Raw genomic sequence first — 12,721 nt, forward strand, 5'->3', positions numbered from 1 at the left:
CACTGAAGACCTCAAATAGCCAAAGCAATATTGGAAAAAGAAAAACATAACTGGAGATATCTCTATGCTAGATTTCAAGTTATATTACAAAGCTGTAGTAATCAAAACGGCATAGTATTGGCATTAAATGGATACAAATATCAGTAGAATAGTATAGAAAATCCAGAAATAAACTATAATGATATGGTTAATTAATCTTTGACAAAGCAAGAAAGAATATCCAATGGTTTGAAAAGGCAGTCTCCTTCAATAAATGATGCTAGGAAAACTGAATGGGTATATAAAAGATTGAAACAGGACCACTTTCTTTCACCATTTACAAAAATAAATTCAAAATGGTTTAAAGATATAAATATATCACATGAAACCATTTTATCCTTGAAGAGAGCACAGGCAATGATCTCTCTGGTATTAGCTGTAGCCAGGTTTTTCTTTTTTTATGTCTCCTGAGGCAAGAGCAATAAAAGCAAAATAAACTGTTGGGGCTACATCAAAATCAAAAGCTTTTGCAGTGAAGGAATCAATCCACAAAACTAAAAGGCAACCTTACAGAATGGGAGAAGACATTTGCATATGACATATCTGATAAAGGTTAGTATAAGAATCTAAAGAACTGATACATCTCAACACCCAAAACACAATCCAGGTCAAGAATGATCAGAATGTATCAGACATTTTTCCAAAGAAGATGTCCAGTTGGCCAACAGATATATAAAAAGATGATCAGCATCACACGTCATCAGGGAAATGCAAATCAAAACTACAATGAGATAGCGCTGCACACCTGTCAGAATGGCTAAAATCAAAACCACAAGAAACAAGTGTAGTTGAGGATGTGGAGAAAAAGGAACCCTGTTGCACTTTTGGTGGAAGTGCAAACTGGGACAGCCACCATGGGAAACCGTATGGCGGTTCCTCAAAAAGTTAAAAACAAAACTAACAATCCAAGAGTTGCACTCCTGCGTATTTACCCAGATATGACAAACACACCAATTCAAAGGGATACATGCACCTCATGTTTTTACTACAGCATTATTTGCAATCATCAGCCTAAGTGTGCATGTTGATGGATTAGTGAATAAAAAGTGGTGTGTGTGTGTATATATATATATATATATACACACACACATATATATACACACACACACACACCAATATACACACACACACACACAATGGAATATTGTTCAGCCATTGAAAAGAATGACATCTTGTCATTTGCATGGTGAGAGCTAGAGCGTATTACGCTAAGCAGTGTAAGTCAGAGAAAGACAAATATGATTTCACTCCTAAGTAACATGTAAGAAACAAAATAAAAATGAGCGAAGGAGACAGAAAAGACAGATTTACCAAGAAGAAGACTGCTATAGAGAACAAACTGATGGTTACCAGGGGGGATGTTGGTAGGGGAATGGGTGAAATAGGAGATGGGAATTAAGGAATGCACTAGTCATGATGAGCACTGGGTGATGTATGGAATTACAAAATCATTATATTGTATATATGAAACTAATGTAACACTGTATGTTAAGGATACTAGAATTAAAAATAAAAGCTTAACCAAAACGAGGCTAAATTTTCGTATGTCAAGAAACTTCATTAATAAACAACTGACTTTGACTCGATTTTTCTTTTTAAAGAAATGAACTTGTCTTTGTTTTCTATTTTTGCTGTAAAGTCGTACCCGCAAAGCTGATACTGATGATTCAAGGCCTTCAAAACATGAGGACTTAAGTTCTGGTACCAAGGTAAAGTACTCTCTTGTAAAATTAATTTTCCTGCTCTGAGTTTAGTGTTGTGTATTATTTACTCTTAAAATATAAAGTGGCTTGCCTCTTGTCATTTTATGTTTTTTTAACTTTTTTTTATTGGAGTTCAATTTGCCAACATTTAGCATAACACCCAATGCTCATCCTGCCAAGTGACCCCCTCAGTGCCCATCACCCAGTCACCACAACCCCCCACACCTCCCTTTCCACTACCCCTTATTCATTTCCCAGAGTTAGGTGTCTCTCATATTCTGTCACTCTCACTGATATTTTCACTCATTTTTTCTCCTCTCCCTATCTTCCCTTTCACCACTTCTTATATTCCCCAAATGAATGAGAACATATAATGTTTGTCCTTCTCAAATTGACTTATTTTGCTCAGCATAATACCCTCCAGTTCCATCCACGTCAAAGCAAATGGTGGGTGTTTGTCATTTCTAATGGCTGAGTAATATTCCATTGTATACATAGACCACATCTTCTTTATCCATTCATCTTTCGATGAGCACCGAGGCTCCTTCCACAGTTTGGCTATTGTGGACATTGCTGCTATAAATATTGGGGTGCAGGTGTCCTGCATTTCACTGCATCTGTACCTTTGGGTAAATCCCCAGAAGTGCAATTGCTGGGTCATAGGGCAGTTCTATTGTTAACTCTTTGAGGAAACTCCACACAGTTTTCCAGGGTGGCTGTACCCATTCAGATTGCTACCAACAGTGCGAGAGGGTTCCCCTTTCTCCACATCCTCTCCAACATTTGTTGTTTCCTGCCTTGTTAATTTTGCCCATTCTCACTGGTGGAAGATGATACCTCATTCTGGTTTTGATTTATATTTCCCTGATGGCCAGTGACCCGGAGTATTTTCTCATGTGCTTGTTGGCCATGTCTATGTCTTCCTCTGTGAAATTTCTGTCCATGTCTTTTGCCCATAGCATGATTGGATTGTTTGTTTCTTTGCTGTTGAGTTTACTAAGTTCTTTATAGATCTTGGATACTAGCCCTTTATCTGATAGGTCATTTGCAAATAACTTCTAACATTCTGTAGGGTGCCTTTTAGTTTTCTTGACTGTTTCTTTTGTTATGCAGAAGCTTCTTACCTTGATGAAGTCCCAATAATTCATTTTTGCTTTGGTTTTGCTTCCCTTCAGGGATGTATCTTGCAAGAAGTTGCCGTGGCCAAGTTCCAAAAGGGTGTTGCCTGTGTTCTCCTCTAGGATTCTGATGGATTCCTGTCTCACATTTAGATCTTTCATCCATTTTGAGTTTTTCTTTGTGTATGGTGTAAAAAAGTGGTCCAGTTTCATTCTTCTGCATGTGGCTATCCAATTTTCCCAGCACCATTTATTGAAGAGACTGTCTTTTTTCCAGTAGATAGTCTTTCCTGCTTTGTTGAATATTAGTTGACCATAAAGTTGAGAGTCCACTTGCGGATTCTGCATTCTGTTTCCATTGATCTATGTGTCTGTTTTTGTGCCAGTACCACACTGTCTTGATGACCACAGCTTTGTAGTACATCCTGAAATCTGGCATTGTGATGCCCCCAGCTATGGTTTTCTTTTTTAATATTCCCCTAGCTATTTGGGGTCTTTTCTGATTTCACACAAATCTTAAGATGATTTGTTCCAACTCTCTGAAGAAGGTCCATAGTATGTTGATAGGGATTGCATTAAATGTGTAAATTGCCCTGGGTAGCATTGAAATTTTTCCAATCTATGAGCATGGCATATTTTTCCATCTCTTTGGGTCTTCCTCAATTTCCTTCTGAAGTGTTCTGTAGTTTTGAGGGTGGAGACACTTTACCTCTTTGGTTATGTATATTCCTAGGTATCTTATGCTTTTGGGTGCAATTGTAATTGGGATTGACTCCTTCATTTCTCTTTCTTCAGTCTCATTGTTCGTGTATAGAAATGCACCTGATTTCTGGGCATTGATTTTGTATCCTGCCACAATGCCGAATTGCTGTATGATTTCTAGCAATCTTGGGGTGGAGTCTTTTGGGTTTTCTTTTTCTTTCTTTTTTTTAAGATTTTATTTATTCATTTATTTATGAGATACAGTGAGAGAGAGAGTCAGAGACACAGGCAGAGGGAGAAGCAGGCTCCACACAGGGAGCTGGATGCGGGACTCGATCCCGGGTCCCCAGGACCAGGCGCTGGGCCGAAGGAGGCGCTAAACCGCTGAGCCACCCAGGCTGCCCTCTTTTGGGTTTTCTATGCACAGTATCATGTCATCTGCAAAGAGGGAGAGTTTGACTTCCTCTTTGCCACTTTGAATGCCTTTTGTTTCTTTTTTTTTTTTTAATTTTTATTTATTTTTGATAGTCATCAGAGAGAGAGAGAGAGGCAGAGACACAGGCAGAGGGAGAAGCAGGCTCCATGCACCGGGAGCCTGACGTGGGATTCGATCCTGGGTCTCCAGGATCGTGCCCCGGGCCAAAGGCAAGTGCCAAACCGCTGCGCCACCCAGGGATCCCCTTTTGTTTCTTTTTGTTGCCTGATTGCTGAGGCTAGGACTTCTGGTACTATGTTGAATAGCAGTGGTGAGAGTGGACATCCCTGTCTTGTTCCTGATCTTAGGGTTAAGGCTCCCAGTGTTTCCCCATTGAGAACAATATTTGCTGTGGGCTTTTCGTAGATGGCTTTTAAGATGCTGAGGAATGTTCCCTCTATCCCTACACCCTGAAGAGTTTTGATCAGGAATGGATGCTGTATTTTGTCAAATGCTTTCTCTGCATCTATTGGGAGGATCATGTGGTTCTTGTTTTTTTTCTCTTGCTGATATGATGAATCACATTGATTGCTTTACAAGTGTTGAAGCAGCCTTGCATCCCGGGGATAAATCCCACTGGGTCATGGTGAATCATCTTCTTAATGTTTTGTCGGATCCTGTTGGCTAGTATCTTGTTGAGAATTTTTGCGTCCGTGTTCATCAGGGTATTGGTCTATAATTCTCCTTTTTGGTGGGGTCTGTGTCTGGTTTTGCAATTAAGGTGATGCTGGCCTCATAGAACGACTTTGGAAGTACTCCATCCCTTTCTATCTTTCATAACAGCTTTAGTGGAATAGGTATGGTTTGTTCTTTAAACGTTTGATAGAATTCCCCTGGGAAGCCATCTGGCCCCGGACTTTTGTGTCTTGGTAGGTTTTTGATGACTGCTTCAGTTTCGTCCCTGGTTATTGGCCTGTTCAGGTTTTCTATGTCTTCCTGTTGCAGTTTTGTAGTTTGTGGTTTTCCAGGAAAGCACCCATTTTTTCTCGATTGCCTAATTTATTGGCGTAAAGCTGCTCATACTAAGTTTTCAAGATCGTTTGTATTTCCTTGGTGTTGGTGGTGATCCCTCCTCTCTCGTTCATGATTTTATTTTATTTTATTTTATTTTTTAATTTTTATTTATTTATGATAGTCAGAGAGAGAGAGAGAGAGAGAGAGAGGCAGAGACACAGGCAGAGGGAGAAGCAGGCTCCATGCACCGGGAGCCCGACGTGGGATTCTATCCCGGGTCTCCAGGATCGTGCCCTGGTCCAAAGGCAGGCGCCAAACTGCTGCGCCACCCAGGGATCCCCTCGTTCATGATTTTATTAATTTGGGTCTTCTCTCTCTTCTTTTTAATAAGTTTGGCTAATAATTTATCTGTCTTATTAATTATTTCAAAGAAACAACTCCTGATTTTGTTGATCTGTTCCACAGTTCTTGTGGTCTCTATCTCATTGAGTTCTGCTCGAATATTTATTTATTGTCTTCTTCTGCTGGGTGAAGGTTTCAGTTGCTGTTCCTTCTCCAGCTCCTTTAGGTGCAAGGTTAGCTTTTGCATTGAGTTCTTTCCAGTTTGGGGACGGATGCTGGTCTTGCGATGTATTCCCCCCTCAGGACTGCTTTTGCTGTATCCCAAAGATTTTGAACGGTTGTATCTTCATTCTCATTAGTTTCCAGGAATCTTTTTAATTCTTCTCTAATTTCCTGGTTGACCCTTTAATCGTTTAGCAGGATGGTCGTTAACCTCCACGTGTTTGAAATCCTTCCATATTTCTTCTTTTAGTGGTTTAGTTCTAGTTTCAAAGCATTATGGTCTGAAAATATATAGGGGGCAATCTATTATATAAATGTTACATTTATATATTAAACAGAGGCGGCTGTTCATTGTATATTCCTAACTATACATACATACACACACACACACACACACACACACACACACACACACACACACATACATATAGTGTGGCCTGTGGAAAAATGGTTGTCAGTATTATTACTAATTAATAATTAATTAGTGTTAACTAACAAGTTAATACTAACCTAACCATTTTTTCAACAGGCCTTTTTTAACTTACATTTTTCCGTGCCTTAAGATCATGCTTGATTGGTCACGTCTTATGTTTTTCTTTTTTTCTTCTTCTTCCTGCATTTTTTAAAGGTTTTATTTATTCATGACAGACACACACACATACACACACACACACACACACACACACACACAGAGGCAGAGACACAGGCAGAGGGAGAAGCAGGCTCCATACAGGGAGCCTGACATGGGACTCGATCCTGGGGCTCCAGGATCTCGCCCTGGGCCGAATGCAGACACTCAACCACTGAGCCACCATGGCTGTCCCTCCTGCATTTTTTTGTACATGACTTTCCCGTACCCTACGTTTTCCTTACATGGGGGAAAAACAAAACAAAACACGTTCCTTTAGTGTCTGTTCTTTCAGTCCATCTCTTTCTATGTTTATTGTCAATATTTTTGATTATGCGTTTCTGTTGTCTGTGTGTGTCTGTGGTTTTCATTCCTGAATCATTACCCCACAAGCCTTATTATTTTTCTCACATTCCTGGAAGGAGCTGATGTTAGATAATCATTTGTCCTTAGCATTTTGACAAACAAAAGCAACTTAAACTGTTTGTAATGCCAACTTGCCCAAATAAATACTACTAGAAACTAAATTTTAATATTTTCTCTTATAAGAGATCGTCATGCAATTATAAATCATTCAAACACATTTGAAAATTTTTAAACATAATAAAATAATTAATTTTTAAAAATATTGTATTCATTTATTCATGAGAGAGTCAGACAGAGGCAGAGGGAGGAGAAGCAGGCTCCATGCAGGGAGCCTGATGTGGGACTCTGGGATCACACCCTGAGCCAAAGGCAGATGCTCAACCACTGAGCCACACAGGCGTCCCAATAATGACATTTCTTATTGTTAGTTTTTTTAAAAGATTTTATTTATTTAGTCATAGAGACAGAGAGAGAGGCAGAGACACAGGCAGAGGGAGAAGCAGGCATCATACAGAGAGCCTGATGTGGGACTCGATCCAGGGTCCCCAGGATCCCGCGCTGGGCTGCAGGCAGTGCTAAACCACTGCGCCACCGGGGCTGCCCTTATTGTTAGTTTTTTGAATTTAAATTACCTAGGGATAAATTTTTATTTTAAGACATTTTGGTAAAGAAAGTATTTAAAAAAAATTTTTTTTAAGATTTTTTTTATTTATTCATGATAGACATAGGGAGAGAGAGGCAGAGACACAGGCAGAGGGAGAAACAGGCTCCATGCAGGGAGCCTGACATGGGACTCGATCCCGGGTCTCCAGGAATCACACCCTGGGCCAAAGGCAGGCGCTAAACCACTGAGCTACCCAGGGATCCCCTTTTTAAAATTTTTAAATTCAAATTAATTAACATATAGCGTATTATTAGTTTCAGAGGTAGAATTCAGTGATCCATCAGTTGCATACATCATCTAGTGCTTATTACTTCAAGAGCCCTCCTTAATTACCATCACCCAATTACCCCATTGCCCCAACCCTCTCCCCTCCAACAACCCTCAGTTTATTTCCTATGATTAAGAGTCTCTTACGGTTTGTCTCTCTCTCTGATTTTTATCTTATTTTTCCCTCTCTTCCGCTATGCACCTCCGTTTTGTTTCTTAAATTCCACATAGGATTGAAATCATATGGTATTTGTCTTTCTCTAACTTATTTCACTTAGTATAATACTCTTAAGTCCCATCTATGTTATTGCAAATGGCAAGATTTCATTCTTTAGGATGGCTGAGTGATATTCCATTGTATTTATACACACTGCATCTTCTTTATCCATTCATCTGTCAGTGGGCATCGGGCTTTTTCTGTAGTTTGGCTATTGTGGTCATTGCTGCTTTAAACGTTGGGGTGCTGGTGCCCTTTCAAATCACTATGTTTGTATCCTTTGGATAAATACTGAGTACTGCGATTGCTGGGTCATAGGTTAGCTCTATTTTTTTTCCTAAATTTTTATTTATTTATGATAGTCACAGAGAGAGAGAGAGAGAGAGAGAGAGAGAGAGGCAGAGACATAGGCAGAGGGAGAAGCAGGCTCCATGCACCGGGAGCCCGACGTGGGATTCGATCCTGGGTCTCCAGGATCGCGCCCTAGGCCAAAGGCAGGCGCTAAACCGCTGCACCACCCAGGGATCCCGGATAGCTCTATTTTTATTTAACTTTTTGAGGAAGACTTTGTATAATAATCAGGGGTAAGAAAACATTTTGGGACTATTAAATCTCTTATAATCTTCACCCCATGAGAAAATGTAGGTTAGTAAATGGCGGAACTGAGATTTGAATCTGTATTTGAATGATCTCCAAAACCTGTGTTCTTTTTGTAATGGTGTTCATTTGGTAATGGTGAATATTACAATTATTTTTACGAAATGTGATACTTGTAATCCTGAAAACTATCAATTTTTTTTCTAGACTGTCCCGAAACTAAACTTAAGAAAGCAAATGGCTGCTTTTCTGCAACCCAAGAGTAAGCTATTTGAAGATTTGTGTTTTTCACGGAGTTTTGTCCATTTTTGTGTTATTTAGTAATTCAAAGTTACAGATATCTTCATGTACTCTTTACTTTGTTTTTCATTAAATAGAAGCAAAATGTGGTCTTGTGAGCCAAGAAGATAGACCTTTATTTGCTGACAACAATTTTGCAAGGGAAGATAAGACTGAAACTCTCTGTAAACCATCAGTCAATGTCTCTGACTATTCTCCTCTTGCTTTTGTATTACCCGAAACTCCTCAAACGTCTTTAGCAATGCTTGGTGTTACAAAGGTAAGTTGTTTTGAACTTTGTCCCCCATGTTTTTTCACATACTATCCTCTTGATATCCTTATAATGAAAAGAATCTTAGGGAGAAATGGAAGCCCTCAAGAATATAAGAGAAAACAGTGTAATAACAACAGAGAAGTAAGTACTGGGTTGAGATTTATTACGGTTGGTGGGAATAAACAAATCTTAGGTATGCCATTATGGAGGGAAAGAATTAGAAAGCAACTGGAAAGAATAGCTAGATGGATGTGAAGATGAGGGGAGGGGTTGTGAGGTAAGAATTCATTTAATAAGGATGAGATGAATGTAAAGATAGGAGAGTTTAGAGAGATTATTATTAAAAACACAGCAGTAGTGAGACTAAGGTAGAACAGATGCTGTATATTATAAAATGCGGTAGAAATTATTTTAAATGCAAGTTAATAAAAGGCAATACAAAACATGCTCAGATTCTTCAGAATGACAGCTGGTTTTTATGAAGAACTGGGAGGAAATTTTACCCTTTTAAGTTTAATAAAGTATGATAGCCTATATTTAATTTAGCAAGAGTTGTGTTTATACATAGTACAAAGTGAAGTCTGTTTTAAGCCATAATCAGATTTATTATGAGTTTTGAACTTTGGCTGTTGTCTTTCTTGTGGTTTCTAATTAAACTTACTGTGTGGTATAATCTTGGTCGACTTTATATCTTTTGAGAATAGAGAGGACGTAAATAAACATTTTAGTTTTTTCATTAATTAAAACTGAATTTTTTTCTTAGGTAAGTGAGGTTCTTAATCTCTATCCATTAAATGAAAAAAAATAAATTTTAAGCTGCAAGATTCTTAAAAAATATAAAAACTATTTTCTGGATTCTGATGTATCTTTTTTTAAATATAAGCTTAGAATAGAGACACATGTCAAATGAATAAACTCATGATTTGTCATTTTTTTATAAGATGATTTATCATTATAGAATCGTAAGGAAGGAAAAGTTGCCCATAGAGTATACAATATTATTTGTAGAAGGATGACCTTTATTTTCTCAAAGATCTCCAACAGTGGATACATTTTACGTTATCTCGGGAAACTTTAGTCTTCATAGTTGTTATATTTTGTATTTTGTATTTTTTAATTTTGTATTTTATTTGTAATTTTTTTTATTGGAATTCAGTTTGTTAACATATACCATAACACCCAGTGCTCATCCTGCCAAGTGACTCCCTCAGTGCCCATAACCCACTCACCCCAACCCCCTGCCCGCTTCCCCTTCCACTACACCTTGGTCATTTCCCAGGGTGAGGTGTCTCTCATGTTTTGTCACTCTCACTGATATTTTCACTCAATTTCTCTATTTCCCTTTATTCCCTTTCACTAATTTTTATATTCCCCAAATGAATGAGACCATATAATGTTTGTCCTTTAAAGACTGACACATTTCACTCAGCATAATACCGTCCAGGTCCCTCCACCTCAAAGCAAATGGTGGGTATTTGTCGTTTCTAATGGCTGAGTAATATTCCATTGTATACATAGACCACATCTTCTTTATCCATTCGTCTTTCGATGGACACCGAGGCTCCTTCCACAGTTAGTCTATTGTGAACATTGCTGCAAGAAACATCGGGGTGCGGGTGTCCTGGCATTTCACTGCATCTGTATCTTTGGGGTAATCCCCAGCAGTGCAATTGCTGGGTCGTAGGACAGATCTATTGTTAACTCTTTGAGGAAGCTCCACACAGTTCTCCAGGGTGGCTGTGCCAGTTCCCACTCCCAGCAACAGTGCAAGAGGGTTCCCCTTTCTCCACATCCTCTCCAACATTTGTTGTTTCCTGCCTTGTTAATTTTGCCCATTCTCACTGGTGGGAGGTGGTATCCCATTGTGGTTTTGATTTGTACTTCCCTGGTGGCCAGTGATGCAGAGCATTTTCTCATGTGCTTGTTGGCCATGTCTATGTCTTCCTCTGTGAAATTTCTGTCCATGTCTTTTGCCCATAGCATGATTGGATTGTTTGTTTCTTTGAGTTTACTAAGTTCTTTATAGATCTTGGATACTAGCCCTTTATCTGAAAGGTCATTTGCAAATACCTTCTCCCATTCTGTAGGTTGCCTTTTAGTTATGTTGACTGTTTCTTTTGCTGTGCAGAAGCTTCTTACCTTGATGAAGTCCCAATAATTCACTTTTGCTTTGCTTTCTCTTCCCTTCAGGGATGTATCTTGCAAGAAGTTGCTGTGGCCAAGTTCAAAAAGGGTGTTGCCTGTGTTCTCCTCTAGGATTCTGATGGGTTCCTGTCTCACATTTAGATCTTTCATCCATTTTGAGTTTTTCTTTATGTATGGCATAAGAGAATGGTCCAGTTTCATTCTTCTGCATGTGGCTGTCCAATTTTCCCAGCACCATTTATTGAAGAGACTGTCTTTTTTCCAGTGGATAGTCTTTCCTGCTTTGCCGACTATTATCTGAGCATAGAGTTGAGGGCTCACTTCTGGATTCTCCATTCTGTTTCCATTGATCTATGTGTCTGTTTTTGTGCCAGTACCTCACTGTCTTGATGACCACAGCTTTGTAGTACAACCTGAAATCTGGCATTGTGATGCCCCCAGCTATGGTTTTCTTTTTTAATATTCCCCTAGCTATTTGGGGTCTTTTCTGATTCCACAGAGGTCTTAAGATGATTTGTTCCAACTTTCTGAAGAAAGTCCATAGTATGTTGATAGGGATTGCATTAAGTGTGTAAATTGCCCTGGGTACCATTGACATTTTCCCAATATTCATTCTGCCAATCCATGAGCATGGTATATGTTTCCATCTCTTTGTGTCTTCCTCAATTTCCTTCAGAAGTGTTCTGTAGTTTTGAGGGTAGAAACCCTTTACCTCTTGGTTATGTATATTCCTTGTTACCTTATGCTTTTGGGTGCAATTGTAATTGGGATTGACTCCTTCATTTCTCTTTCTTCAGTCTCATTGTTAGTGTATAGAAATGCCACTGTTTTCTGGGCACTGATTTTGTATCCTGCCACACTGCCAAATGGCTGTGAGTTCTAGCAATCTTGGAGTGGAGTCTCTTGGGTTTTCTAGCTGCATTATGATGTCATCTGCAAAGAGGAAGAGTTTGACTTCCTCTTTGCCAGTTTGAATGTCTTTTAATTCTTTTTGTTGCCTGATTGCCGAGGCTAGGACTTCTGGTACTATGTTGAATAGCAATGTTGAGAGTGGACATCCCTGTCTTGTTCCTGATCTTAGGGGATAGGCTCCCAGTGTTTCCCCATTGAGAACGATATTTTCGTAGATGGCTTTTAAGATGCTGAGGAATGTTCCCTCTATCCTTACACTCTGAAGAGTTTTGATCAGGAATGGATGCTGTATTTTGTCAAATGCTTTCTCTGCATCTATTGGGAGGATCATGTGGTTCTTGGTTCTTTCTCTTGCTGATATGATGAATCACATTGATTGCTTTACAAGTGTTGAAGCAGCCTTGCATCCCGGGGATAAATCCCACTGGGTCATGGTGAATCATCTTCTTAATGTTTTGTCAGATCCTGTTGGCTAGTATCTTGTTGAGAATTTTTGCGTCCGTGTTCATCAGGGTATTGGTCTATAATTCTCCTTTTTGGTGGGGTCTGTGTCTGGTTTTGCAATTAAGGTGATGCTGGCCTCATAGAACGACTTTGGAAGTACTCCATCCCTTTCTATCTTTCATAACAGCTTTAGTGGAATAGGTATGGTTTGTTCTTTAAACGTTTGGTAGAATTCCCCTGGGAAGCCATCTGGCCCCGGACTTTTGTGTCTTGGTAGGTTTTTGATGACTGCTTCAGTTTCGTCCCTGGTTATTGGCCTGTTCAGGTTTTCTATGTCTTCCTGTTGCAGTTTTGTAGTTTGTGGTTTTCCAGG

At 39.2% G+C, this 12,721-nt stretch overlaps 1 protein-coding gene across 1 annotated transcript in view; it reads left to right on the forward strand.

Moving 5' to 3' along the window:
* Positions 1 to 12,721, forward strand: part of LOC119875638 (ankyrin repeat domain-containing protein 26-like) — a 142,759-nt gene that overhangs the window by 39,223 nt on the left and 90,815 nt on the right. The window contains 3 exon segments of the mRNA XM_038588967.1: positions 1,679 to 1,748; positions 8,502 to 8,556; positions 8,672 to 8,853. Coding sequence (XP_038444895.1) covers positions 1,679 to 1,748; positions 8,502 to 8,556; positions 8,672 to 8,853 — 307 coding nt within the window.

Source organism: Canis lupus, unplaced genomic scaffold (assembly GCF_011100685.1).
Source record: "Canis lupus familiaris isolate Mischka breed German Shepherd unplaced genomic scaffold, alternate assembly UU_Cfam_GSD_1.0 chrUn_S1538H1724, whole genome shotgun sequence".
NCBI lineage: Eukaryota > Metazoa > Chordata > Mammalia > Carnivora > Canidae > Canis > Canis lupus.